This window comes from Plecotus auritus (genome assembly GCF_963455305.1).
Source record: "Plecotus auritus genome assembly, chromosome: 3".
NCBI classification, from domain to species: Eukaryota; Metazoa; Chordata; class Mammalia; order Chiroptera; family Vespertilionidae; genus Plecotus; species Plecotus auritus.
The window spans coordinates 9743836-9758108 of record NC_137772.1 but is presented as its reverse complement, the minus strand read 5'-3'; the positions used below and the strand labels follow the sequence as shown (position 1 = coordinate 9758108).

Sequence of the window (14273 nt, the reverse complement as noted above, 5' to 3'; positions counted from 1 at the left end):
GAGAGGCCGGGCAGGGGCATGGAGGATGGACCGAGACCCGCCCCTGTGCCCACCGCAGCCTCGGTGGGCACAGGGGCGGGTCTCGGTCCATCAGTTCCTTTTAAGGTGCACGAATTCGTGCACTGGGCCCCTAATAAATACATAAAAGGTAAGGAGAGTCAACTTTCTTACTGTTGATAAATTACAAACATGGAAATGAAAATGAGAAAGACCACTGTGATGTTAAACCAGGGGTATTGTGAACATATGGGACTCGATATAGATAGATAGATATAGAAATAATACAGGTGTGTGTGTGTGAATGTAAATACACGTGCACACAGACATTCCCTAGCTCTGTCCACTGAGATGGCCTGCGAGCAGCTATGCCTGGGTAGCCACATGCATGCTTAGCACTCACATCCTGTCTGCTGAAAACCATTCTCCTCTCAAAGAGGCAAAGGCTCCTTGGAGAAATGGCCGGCTCACAGGCTGGGCAGGCAGAGAACAGGAGGAGCCTGGGAGATCTGGTCCATGAAGAACATGAAGAAATGCTCCAGGAATGAGGGGGACGTGTCGGAAGTACACAGAAGCCAGCTAGAGAAACTCCCACGAGCCCAGTGAGGGACATGTAAACAGCAGTGTACACAGGTTCACCACAGACGAGGATCCACTTTCACCCACTGAATAAAGTAGGAAATGCCGAGTCCGTGAGACCTGAGCGAAGAGACGTGTCATGACAGCTGCATGTATACAAGATTCTGGACAGGACCCTTTACTTTTATAAAGGGCATTATCGGGAGAACAGGTGAAACTTGCGTGGGGTCTGATGATAGATGGTAAGTATGCATCAATGTTAATTTCCAAATGGCAATGCTCCATTGGGCCCGCGTTGAAGCGTGTCCTTGTAAGAGATACATCCATGTAGTCGGGAGTATTGAGACATTGTGTAGTGTGGGGTATTTTGGGTCTACATTTTCCCTTCAAAATCTGTAATGGATATTATTGCAAAATTAATATCTACTCATTTAAAACGTTTACTTAAAGAGCGCCATTTTCTGAGTGGGACAAAAACGGACGGTGGGCCAGCCAGCCCTTAGCTGACCATGCCCGCCTCCAAGGCCACGTGCAGCGATGGTTTGCCGAGGGCGTTCGCATGCTGCGACAGCTTTAATGTGTCTATTGTAATGCATCGCTATGTTCAGTGCATTATTGGAAACAGGTGTCTTCTCTGAACCACAGCAAACAAAAGCCCTTTACAGTATTGGTCTTGGGCCATTCAAACCCCACAGCTGAACCTGCTCTGATGAAAGGGTTGAAATAAGAGGAACAACACAGCGTAAAGCAAACAAACAATGAAACTGAGATCAGAAAAAAAGGTAGAAGCCCCTACGTGTTTGCCTGTCTCCACACATTCCCTTTTCTCAGCACAGCTTTGGACCAGCAAGTTCTGGGCCAACAGGAAGACGGGGAGGAGAAAATCGCCCTAGGGAGACGGTCCCGGGTTGGAGGGTACAGCAAAGGGTGGACCTTCTCACCTGCAGCTGACCCAGGTGCGGCTGGGGGTCCGAGGGGGGGTGCATCCCGGGCCCAGGACCCCGGACCCCAGCGCGCGCCTTCTTCCTCCCCCTACCCCCACCCATGCTCGCGCCCACGTGCGCATGTGGCGACCAAACCATCCCGTTACCAGGCAACGGGCTGCCCCAGCGGGAAGCAACTGAGCGGAATGCAGGGGAGAAGGCAGTTGGGAAGAAAAGAGAGTTTGAGCCGCAGAAATGAGCCCGGGTAAGAGCCTGGATGGGGTCAGTCCCTGGAGGGGAACCTGTGGTCGGTGGATGGGGGGTGGAGGGGGCCGCCTCCCCGGGCCTGGCCCCTTCATCCCCGCCTAGAGTCTGGACCATCCCATCCAGACCATCCGGTCTTCTTGACTAGCCGCACACCCGCACACCGGCTCCCCCCAGAAAAGTGCTGCCTCCATCCCTGCGCCCAGCTACAGCTTCTAGCCTCCAAGCCGCCGGGTCCAGCCGCCGCTGCGTGGCCCCAGCACGCCCTCTGGTGGCCTCTTAGGGCATCGGCGTCCCGAATCCCCGCGCCCCGCCTCCCTGCTTCCACCAACACCAAAAGCCATGTCTGGTTCTGTTACAGAAAAGCTTCATCAGGAAAGGGATGAAGTTGACTGCGTCCTCCTTTCAGCGTCCAAGATCCTAAATTCCTCTGAGGGGGCAAAGGAAAGTGGTGGCAGTGAAACAGGTAAACTCTCTGGGACCAAAGCTCCCAGGGCGAGGGCGTGATAAACGTGTCTGCCTTTTGACTCCAGGTATCTGGTCAACTGCTTAAATCCACCGGCGCAATTGGTGTGCTCCCAGCACATGCATACTCCCAGGAACTGGTATATGGGACAGTTCAAGAACAGCTGAACAGCGCATCACTTTGTGCCAGATGTTCAGCGCATTTAAATGCATCAACTCGTTTGATCTCACAACAACCTGTGAAGTAGATACTACCATCATCCCCACAGTAGGAGTGAGGGAACTGAGGCACAGAGAGGTCACACAGGTAGCAAGTAACAGAGCCCAGTGTTCGGTGGGGTCGGTCCAGATCCAGGCCTTAAACACCACACTGTACTATACTGGTTCTCTCAACACCAGACAGGAACTGTTGATTTTTTATTTTATTTTATTTTTTTTGCAACACCAGAAAGACATATCCTTTTCCCAAAAGCAATACTTCTTATAGTAAATATTTATGGATGGATATTTAGGGTATTCTGTGGGGAGGGTGTTTGCAATAACCACAGAGCTCCATTGACAAGCTCCAGCTAAGCATGCCAAGGGAGTGTGTGAATACCCAGCCAGCTGGAACACTGGAGTCTCTTGCCGAGGCTGCAGGCCTCTCGGAGGGCCTGGGGGTCAGCGTGACCGCCAGGGAGGAAGCAGAGCACCTGGGTGGAAGGCGCTATCTAGCTGATGGGCCAGGCTCGGACCCCCAGGGGCAGATAACCTACATGTGGAATGTGGGTAATCCAGGCACAGAGGTGCTGAGAGAAGGGGTGACCCCAAGAGCCGAAACCAGCACAGGATTCCCGCACCCAAGACTTCCTGTGTGCACTGAGTGTGACCTAATCTTCCGCAAGCTTCAGAGTAAATCCCCCAGACCTTTACTTAACCCCCTCAAAGCCATTCCACTGTAATTATCTTGTTTCTCACTTCTGACACTTCAGAGGACAGACACAGCTAGAGAATTTACGTCTAACATAGTATGAACCCTAGTCCGTGCACTCCCGGGAGTGTGAGCTTCTTCAGGGCTGGGCCCTGAGCCTCTCCGTGGTCGGCACCCTCCCCCGCCCCCCAATACTGTGCCTGCCTGCCGCAGGGACCTAAATGGCCGTGTAGATTGTGTTCGCCCTCCTGTGCTTCTGTGATAATTTCTCTTCCGATTCCAGAATTCCAGAACTCTCTGTGTTTTTTTAAGGATTTCTTCCCTTTGGAAATAAACAGCAGCCATAAGAAACTCATAAGAAGCCCTAACTGGTTTGGCTCAGTGGATAGAGCGTCGGCCTGCAGACTGAAAGGTCGCAGGTTCGATTCCGGTCAAGGGCATGTACCTTGGTTGCGGGCACATCCCCAGTAGGGGGTGTGCAGGAGGCAGCTGATCCATGTTTCTCTCTCATCAATGTTTCTAACTCTCTATCCCTCTCCCTTCCTCTCTGTAAAAAAATCAATAAAATATATTTAAAAAAAAGAAACTCATAAGAAGAACAAAAACTTACTTGAATAGCTTTAAAAAACAGAAAAATCCACCCCTCTGCCTGCTCTGTACTGTCACCCAGTCACCTGAACATTGCTGGGAAAACACTCACTCTGAGTCATACCACGCAGCTCAATGCTGTTAGGGAAACTTACTTTATTTCCCAGAAAATGCTTTTCCAAACCCTCTCCAAGATGACTATTTCACTCTCCGTGTGTCCACGCCTCTCACCACTCCCTCTCAACTAACTACAGGATCTCATAGTACAGGGAAAAAATAGAAGCAGTCAGACCCAAACTCCTTCACTTCTGCTTTCAAATCTGCGAGCCTACCTGGCTGGGTACCCATACCCTCTGCCTTGCCCGTTTCAATCAAAGGTCACGGCCTGCGAGTCCTCTCTCTCCTGCAATTCTCACTCAGCTTCCGCAATCAGCCTCCCTCGTTCTCCGAATCTCCTCCTCCTCCCTGTCTCCTATAGGACTCCAGCAGCCAGCAGGCACACTAGATGCTTCCAGGCTTAAAAAATCCTTCTTGCTCTTCACATCTCTTCCAACATGGACCCTATTCCATTAGGCTCCTATTCGCTTCCATAGTAAAACAAGAAAGAAGGGCCTGTACTCAGTGCTGGACAGATCTTCACAGTCCGTTCCCTTCTCAAGACACTTCGTTTGGGCTCTGTCCCTGTCGCTGCACAGAAACTGCCCTTGGCCCAACCAGCGTGGCTCAGTGGTTGAGCGTCGACCTATGAACCAGGAGGTCACAGTTCGATTCCCAGTCAGGGCACATGCCCGGGGTTCCAGGCTCGATCCCCAGTAGGTTGCGTGCGCAATGCTGTTGATCAATGATTCTCATCATTGCTGTTTCTATCTCTCCCTCTCCCTTCCTCTCTCTGAAATCAATAAAATCATTTTTTTAAAAAAAGAGTATTTCCTATGGAAACAGGATGCACCTCCCATTCTAACAAGAGTCCCAGGGAAAAACACAGCAGCAGAAATCACGTCCTCCAACAAAGGCTCCACACGGCTCCAAATGCTCTCCCCTCCCCCAAGCACTCCCCTAAGGATGAGGCCACAGAGAAGTGCAGAGGAAAGAAAACACAGTGGCTTCAAAACGGTATCGCAGAGGGCTAGACCCCAGGGACTCCCGGAAGGGCGATGGCAGATGAGAGAAACTCTGAGCAGAGTTGCTTAGGGTGCCAGGGAGCCGTCTGAAAAGTAGCGGCGTGGGAACTGCGAACATACCGTGGTCGGGAAAGAAGAGAGGGAGGGAGGGACTCCCGTTATAAGTGATATAAAATCTAGGCCAGTATACAAACTCCATGTTCTTTCTGTACAAGCTTTTATTTACTTAACTAAGTCTTTAGATTTCTGTGGGCCACTTTTCTTCCTTGGTTTTAGCAAAAGAAGTCCTGTATTCAGCCTTGAACTTGCAAGGCCTCCTAATGAGACCAAGGGAGAAGACGGAGTTGGCGGCTGCAGGTGCGGGAGGAGATGGAATTGTGGACAGTAAATCCATGAAGAACAAAGTTGGGCTGAAATTATTGGCAATAATAACATCCTAGCTGTGTGTGAAATGGCTTTGTGGAAATTATGGTTACAGAACAAAATTAAACATCATAAAACTTCGCAGTGTGAAAAACAATATAACTAGCAAATATCATAACAAGTGGGAAGCAGCTGTGGGAGGAAGTATGATGCTCATTTTCTCATAACTGTGCTCTTGGCAGGGAGTAAGTCAACACTGAATACAGTAGAAATGCTTGTTATTAAAAAAACATTAAAATTCCAGCCTCATAATCCTCTTCCTGATATATTTTCATTAGTTTAGACCAGTGGTCGGCAAACTCATTGGTCAACAGAGCCAAATATCAACAGTATAACGATTGAAATTTCTTTGGAGAGCCTAATTTTTTAAACTTAAACTTCTTCTAACGCCACTTCTTCAAAATAGACTCGCCCAGGCCGTGGTATTTTGTGGAAGAGCCACACTCAAGAGGCCAAAGAGCCGCATGTGGTTCGCGAGCCACAGTTTGCCGACCACTGGCTTAGAGTGATCTCAGAGGAAATAATCTCTCATGTAGTGAAAAAAGATCTGAATACCAGCAATAATTTGTAGTTTTTATTCTATTAAACGTAAATTCGATGCCATTTATTTTCAAGTAGCATGTGTAATATGACCCCACTGTTCTAAAATCATTCTGTTTTTTCCACATACATGCCGAGGGGGGAGGGGGGAGGTCGGGGGAGTACTCAATGTTAACAACAGCTAGCTGTGGGTGGTGGAATTCTTGGTGATACATTCTTTTTGTTTTGCATTTTGATCTCTCCGAGTACATCAGCAGAGGTTGTTTTAGAGTCTAAAGAACTTTAGGAAGCTTTGCTGCACTGGTCCACACCTCCATCGAGTTCCTTTTCACCTGAGATCACCGTTTCAGACTCCCATTTCTTCCCCAGTCAGACGCAAAGCTGAGCAACACCCCAGTGGGCCTGCTGTCCCTGCCTGCCCACCGTGAAGGTGGAATTCTTTAAATGGCTACATGGCCCCAGGCTCTGGGCCCGAGTTGCCCTCTCAGTGATGAGGGCCAGTGGGCAGGGAGGGGTCATACTTTGCCACCAGCTTATGGAAGATAGGGCAGTCTGGCAGACTGTTATGCCAAAGAAGACGTGCTGACCTCTCTCACAACCTTCGCTTCGGGCCCTGACCAGTTTGGCTCAGTGGATAGAGCATCGGCCTACGGACTGAAGAGTCCCGGGTTCGATCCCAGTCAAAGGGCACGTACCTGGGTTGCAAGCTCCCTGCCCTGGTCAGGGGTATGCGGGAGGCAACCAATCGATGTGTCTCTCTCACATTGGTGTTTCTGTCTCTCCCTCTCCCTTCTACTCTCTCTAAAAAACAATGGAAAAAAATATCTCCAGGTGAGGATTAAAAATAAATAAGTAAATAAAAATAACAAAAATAGATATTAAAAAAAAAAAAAAAAAAACCTTCGCATATGGCAGAACTTATCAGCTTAGGGGCACATTTTCTCCTAACTTTCATTTCATGCAGACACTGCATTGTTTTTAAATTCTAAAACTTTACAAAGTAAGGGAGTAGCCAGCCATTGGAACAAAGGGGTGTGTGTGTGTCAGGAAATGTATGTAGTCTCTCCCCTGATGCAGATCTGTAACCTATTTTCTGGGAAGGAACACGCGGATCTTCATACGACTGGAAGAGCGTGGCAAAACTTAGGCTCCGTTCATCCGACTTGTTTTCCATGATAAGGAGAAAGAATGTTACATGGCTGTTTCATGGACACCAAGGCCCATACAGTAGTTTGCTACGGTCTCTCATAACATGAGGATTATTAGTATTTTTACCAAAAATATGCATATAGTTTATATCCCAGAAACAAACAAAAATATTTGAGTTTTTGAAAGTTTCCAGTTTGGTGTTACAAGTCAAACCATTTTTACAACCTCAGCTAGATACTTTAAGTGAAAACAATTCTTTCTTACACTTACTATGTGACTGGCCTTGGGTTCTTCCTAATGTGAACCTCAAATGCTCGTTATCTCTTCGTCTCACCATCCAGAACAGGGGACTGCTTCCCATGACAGTTGCTCAAAAACAAAACTTAGAAAAGAAACCACACGGTTGTTCAATTTTTCTTTTTAGAATATGGCTGCATAGCAGAATCAGAAAATCAAGTCCAGCCGCAGTCAGCATTGAAAGTGAGTATGTTTGATTTTCTCCAAACATGTTTGTAAAAGGCTGATCGTTTTCAGAAATAAATAATTTCTCGATACGTACGCGTTGTCCACAAGAATCTTCATGAAAATGCATTGGAGCGTTAGCAAGAATGGCGAAGACGGTGAGTACCTGGCCTTCCTGGGGTCCTTCCTGCTAAATGGCATCTTCGGGGATATTAACGCAAAACCATGACCATTCAAGCACAGGTTCGCCTCCCCCAAAATGCCCAATCCCACGCCTTGTTCATTGTGTTACAGGCCCTTCAGCATCAACTGGAATCGTTCCAGGCTCTCCGCATACAGACTCTGCAGAACGTCAGCATGGTATGTCTCACTTCGTCTGCACACGGGAAATATCCAAACAGAATCGATCATCCACATTGATAACTGAGGACCCCTGGCCAATTGATCAGCCGATACAGAATGTAATATACTAGAGGCCACAACATTCCCAGGCTCAGAATTTGGGGGAAACTATATTCTGTTATATATACTCGGATATGAGACAAAAAGAAATAGCATTCACTGGGTGTTTTTTTTTTTAGACTGACTATATATAGTCTACAGACAGGGACTCTCATTATAAATGATACAAAATCTGCCTTAGTCTGTTTGGCTCAGTGGATTGAGCGTCAGCCTGCGGACTGAAGGGTCCTGGGTTTGATTCCGGTCAAGGGCACATGCTGGTGTTGCGGGTTCCATCCCCAGTGGGAGGTGTGCAGGAGGCAGCCAATCAATGATTCTCTGTCATCATTGATGTTTCTGTCTCTCTCTCCCTCTCCCTTCCTCTCTGAAATCAATAAAAATATATTTTTTTTAAAAAATGATAGCCCTAACTGGTTTGGCTCAGTGGATAGAGCTCTGCCTGCGGATGAGGGGGTCCCAGGTTCGATTCCGGTCAAGGACATGTACCTTGGTTGCGGGCACATCCCCAGTAGGATGTGTGCTGGAGGCAGCTGATCGATGTTTCTCACTCTCTACCCCTCCCCCTTCCTCTCCGTAAAAAAATCAATAAAATATATTTTTAAAATAATAATAATAATAAGTGACACAAAATTTAACCCAAACTGACTAAGGGAGGAAGTGCACTAGCTGGGGGTAACTGAAAACCCTAGGGATTTTCACTCGGGGAAGGCTGAAGTCACGTGATGAGGACTCAGGTCATCAAGGAGCCTGTCACGCTCCGTGTCTGCTTTCCACGGAAATGGATCCTCAGACACCACGCAGTGACAGAGGGCTGCCAGGCGTTCCACACCTTTCTCCCTGCAGATCCCAGACAGACAGAGAGGGGACCATGCTTTTCCCTCTTCCCAGTTTCTGCTGAGGTTCTCGGCCTGATTCTGATTGGCCCAGGTCCGGTCCCATACAGTGCTGGAACCAATCACGTGCCAAGGGAGGCAATGCTCCCACTGGTTAGGGCTGAGTCCCCTACCGCGCCTGGAGCTGGAGGTGGGGTCAGTATCACCAACGCTGCATGGACTTGACCCAGGAGGAATGCAGGCTAGTGTGAAGAGGAGGCTTGGGCATGAACATTGGGGCTGCAGAGCACAACACTGACTCACTAAAGACTCGATATAAACTTCACCCCAATATTCTTGTACCAAAAGCAATTGCAGGGAAATGGGAAGATGAGATGGAACTCCTGAGAGTGACAGAGTAGGTTCCATTCTGAGGTCAGAGTGAAAGGGCCGGGAGAGACCGACTCCATGTTCCCTTTGTTCCATGTCCTCCACCTGGTGAAGTCAGGTTCCCGCCCTAGAACCTCTCCAAGAGCCCAAACCACACTTTTGAATTAGCCAATAGAAATGCAAGAGGAAAGTAAGCCGCGCCCTGCCCCCATGTGCAACCTGACACCGACCAATCAGCAGAGGCCACACTACCTCTCCCCTCCTACCTCTCCCAGGCCCCCTATAAATCAGCCGTTTGGGGCCTGGGGCTCTCTCTCTGCCTCCTGCCACTGGGTCGGGGAGTGTGGTGGACGGGGAGCTCGAGCTAGCTCGAATAAAGGCTCTTTGCTTTTGCATCGGACTCGGCTCCCTGGTGGTCTTTGGGGATCACAAAATCTGGGCATAACAAGAGATCTCTGATGCGTTCAACAACGTAAAAATCAAACATCTAAAACTATTTGAATATACTGCATACGATTTTATTGTTTTCCTAAGTTTAGTCTTTCTAATTTTATAATCCCATAACAAGGGGATCACTTTATTAAAGATATATTTAATTATATAGATTACAATAAGTTAAGTTTTAATTTATATTTTATGTGATGGGAAAGAATTTTTACATGTGGGAAGTTAAAAGTTATCTTTTAATTATACTGTTACTCCTGGACATTCATAAGTTTATAAACCTGAAATCAAATTCTAACATTCTCGATTTATCTTTTTAAAGGTACAATCTGAAATCAGTGAAATACTGAACAAAAGTATTATTGAAGTAGAAAACCCACAATTTAGCTCAGAAAAAAGTCTAGTATTCAACACACACCATGAAAAGGTATGTTATTCTGTACAAAATCATTCTATAGTTGGGTATTTCAAAAATGTTACAACAACCAGTTGATCTTCAACTTTACATTTTCCCCTTCTTCACAGGGCGACTGGATTGTCAGAGAGGAAAAGAAGGAAATTCCTGTCCTGAAAATCCTAAAAGGCGTGCGTTTACCCCCATACTTGTGCAACATCCCATTTCCCTTAGGAGGGTGTATGAAGGGCATTTAACTTAGTCCAGATACCCAAAGATTCCCAAGTAAATGACATACAAGGCAGTTGTTATCACTTACCTGTCCACTTTTGAGTTTTTCTACTTTAGGATTGACCTAGACCCGGGGTGAATGCGCTAGGACAGGTCCATCCCAGTGTCCCTGTGTCTATACTGATTAGCACTCACATTTTCAGGATACTCATGGCCCTAGATCATCTGGAACTAGGAATGCAAGCTGAGGGAGACAAATAGCCGAGAAGTGGAAATATCCATTTTTCCTTTAAGCTCCCATTTAGCCTATTGCTTCTATCTTTCCTATCCATCTGTGACGGTCTCTTGAGAGAGGTTAGATGTCTATTTCTGAAATTGAGGGGTTGGCCCATGTGTCTCACCCCTGAAGGAAATAAGAATACTTTCTAAGCAAATTGCAAAGACCAGAGTTACAGATCTCAACTGCTGCTAGATTTTCTGGAGGAAATGAATCATACTTGTTGGGTTTCTTTGCTGTCGATGTGATTAAAATGTTCGTTTGCTTGCAAAAACAAATCCTCCGCAGAATGTTATCTGAGTATGTTGGTCATGTGGCACATGACAGCACGTTTACAGTGTGCTTTTTATTGTTACTAGCCTGCAGAAAATCAAGAAGAAATCCTCTCTGTGGAGAAAATTCATCCTTTTGAGGACTCGAGGACTCTTCCTTCAAAGGAAGAAAAATTCAGTAGCGATAATGGCAACAGTCTCTCTCCAAGTGTAAATATGCCACCCCAGATACATTTCAAGGACATATTAACTCTAAGACCTTCAATGGATAATTCAGCCTCAAACGTAATTATGAAAACTTCAGAAAATTCTGACATGTTGAAGAATTATAACATGTATAGTTTTCTAGCTAATGCCCCTCAAAATGTTATGCCTCAAGCTGATACGGTAATTCTGGGTAATTCCAAAATTGCTGTGCCTTTCCCCAAGCAGGGATTTCGTGAAAATTTAGATGATATTTGCCATTCTATCAAGCAAATGAAGAAAGAGCTTCAAACGTCACACGACAGGGAACTGGCACTCACAAATGAACTTCAAACTTTAAAGATGGATACAGATGTTCAAAGTAATACTCCATATGACCTGTCCCCCATTCACAAGGACAAAATTAACTTTATTAAGGGTGAAAATATGGAAAGTAACTTAAATGAAGATATAAAATCAAAGCGAATTTTAGAATTAGAGGCATTAATAAACAAATTAGTCCCACTCAGGGAATCAGTGTCAAAATTCCATCTGAATTTTTGTAGAAAATGTAAAAAATTGTCTAGGGGTGAAACACATAGGGGAAAGAAGAATGAGAAAAACAAAGAAATTCCTATCACTAACAAGAATACTACAGATTTAAAATTCCATTCCAGACTTCCATTTACACCATCATTCTTTGACTCGACAAAATATGAAATGAAAGACCAAGAAAGGCAACCACTTGTAGTAAAACGAGGACCAATAATATTTGAAAATGAGAAAACATCCAAAGTCAATTCCATGACTGAGCAGTGTGTTGCAAAAATTCAGTACTTACAGAATTACCTAAAAGAATCTCTGCAGATACAGAAAAAAGTAGCAGAGCTGGAGAATGAAAATCTAACCCTTAAGACCAAAATAAAACCTCTGGTCTTTACCACACAATCTCTGATTCAGAAAATTGAAATATATGAAAAGCAACTTAAGGATTTGGTTGAAGAAAAGAACACTATTCAGTCCCAATTAATTAAAAAAGAAGAAGATGGCAAAGAATGTATTAAAGAATTGAAAAAAGTAATTAGTAAATATAATGTTCTCCAGGGACAAAATAAAACTCTAGAGGAAAAAAATAGTCAACTTTCTTTGGAGAAACAACAAATGATAGAAACATTAGATAAACTGAAAAGTAAAGAACACAAAACTCAAAATGATATGGCCATTGTCAATAATGAATATAATCGAATGAGCATAGAAATGGAATCAATGAAAACAAATATTCTGTTGGTACAAGATGAAAGGGAAATGTTAGAGAAGAAAACCTACCAGCTTCTAAAGGAAAAAAGCTCGCTTGAAAATGAACTAAAAGAAAACCAGCTAGAGATAGTGCAGCTGAAAGAGAGAGAAAGATTGGCAAAATCTGAACAAGAGGCACTGCTTCAAATAATAGAAACAGTCAATAATGAAAAAGTTAGTCTTGCAACAACATTACAAGAATCTACTGCTGCCAGGCAAATGATGGAAAGAGAAATTGAGAACATTCAAACATACCAGTCTACTACCGAAGAGAATTTCCTGAATGAAATAAAAAACGCAAAATCAGAAGCAAGTATTTATAAGAATAGTTTATCCGAAATGGGCAATGAATGTGAAATGTTATCAAAAATGGTCATGGAAATTAAAACAGATAATCAGATTCTAAAAGAAGAACTAAAAAAACATAGTCAAGAAAATATGAAGTTTGAAAGCAGCATCAGTAGACTTGCAGAAGACAAAATACTTTTAGAGAACTACGTGAGAAGTATAGAGAATGAGCGGGACACCTTGGAGTTTGAGATGCGGAATCTTCAAAGAGAATATTTAAATCTAACTCAAAAAATTTGTGGTCAGCATGGTGATCTATCAAAAATGGGTTACATATCAAGAAGAGAGAAATTCCATTTTGACAACTATGATACTTATGGAGACACCTCTGGTCCCAGGAATAGGCCTTCAGCTCCTGAATTGAAAGGTATGTATATTGTGGTGGATTCATAGAAAGTAAGATTCCTTTAGCCTACTGGGCACTAGTCAGAGGACAGTAATAAGAAGGAAACTTTTTCACCTGGCCCATGTGGCTCAGTGGTTGAGCATTGAACTATAAAGCTGGTTCAATATATGGTTCAATTCCCCGTCGAGGCACATGCCTGGGTTGAGGGCTTGATCCCCAGTAGGGGATGTGCAGGAGGCAGCCGATCAATGATTCTCTCTCATCATTGATGTTTCTATCTCTCTCTCCCTCTCCCTTCCTCTCTGAAATCAATAAAAATATATTTTAAAAAAAGAAGGAAACTTTTAAGATGAATACAATTTAGTTTTGTAGGATTTGTATCCAATTTATTATATAGTGGAATTATTTAGAGGTTTTGCTCTTTTTTATAAAATTCATGTCATTTTATTCATATTACTTCTATACATTGTATACGCACAAAGCAACTTTGGGAGGAAGCACGGGTTTTTTTTAATTATTGTTTTTTTTCTGAAGTATATGCAGCACTCCCACGTTAAAACAAATTCTTCTTTCTTCCCAGGAATTCCAAGTAAACTGTATCAATTGCTTCCATCCAAGAGATGTAAATAAATTTCTAAAATCAATGTTTCAACATCTTTTGTGCAAGAACTTTTTGTCTACAAAATAATTTTAATTTGCTTTTACATATGATTACATTTACACTGTAATTTATTACAGTAGACTAGTTTTTAATTAGAAATTGGAATTTTATATATATTATATCTTATACATTATATTATATATTATACATTGTATATTATATAGTACATATTACATATTACATATATATCCCAGAACTGTGAACAGTATGAGATGTCACCCAACTTGTAGGCTATTATGTTAGCCTCACAGTTCCATGAGTTCTAGTGGAAGACATGAGACACCTGGGTCAGAGGTAAAGGACAGTTTGTTACAGCAACAGCAGTAGCCAGAATATTAGCTTTTTTTGCATTGATTCTCCAAGGCCCAATTCCTATAAACAGCATGAAAAGGACCACAGTCAGTTCTATTGCAGGAGAGAGCTCTGAGGTTAGGGAACCCCAATCTATATATATAAAAGGCTAATATGCAAAGTGTTCCCTTAGGAGTTCAACCAGGAGACCCGGAGTTCAATTGCTCGCTATGACATGCACTGACCACCAGGGAGTGGCCGGAATGAAGGAAGGCCCCGGCCAGGCCTAGGGACCCTACCCATGCCTGAATTTCGTGCACCGGGCCTCTAGTATTGTATAAGTGCAGTAAGCATGCCTGTCCTTTGCTCTAAACATTAACTTTATTATACAGGTCAGTTAGCGTATCTGCCCCTGCTCTAGGGAGTCACTAACTCTAGCTTCCAA

General features: G+C 44.3%; 1 protein-coding gene across 1 annotated transcript; it reads left to right on the top strand.

Annotated features, from left to right (window-relative positions):
• Nucleotides 1-1754: 1754 nt before the first annotated feature.
• Nucleotides 1755-13506, top strand: CCDC110 (coiled-coil domain containing 110; the record flags this gene model as incomplete). The annotated part of the gene is made up of 8 exons (XM_080659008.1): nucleotides 1755-1764; nucleotides 2047-2229; nucleotides 7384-7439; nucleotides 7716-7781; nucleotides 9852-9956; nucleotides 10055-10114; nucleotides 10791-12897; nucleotides 13457-13506. The coding sequence occupies 8 exons, from the start codon at nucleotides 1755-1757 to the stop codon at nucleotides 13504-13506; spliced, it is 2637 nt and encodes an 878-aa protein (XP_080515134.1).
• Between the last annotated feature and the right edge of the window lie 767 nt (nucleotides 13507-14273).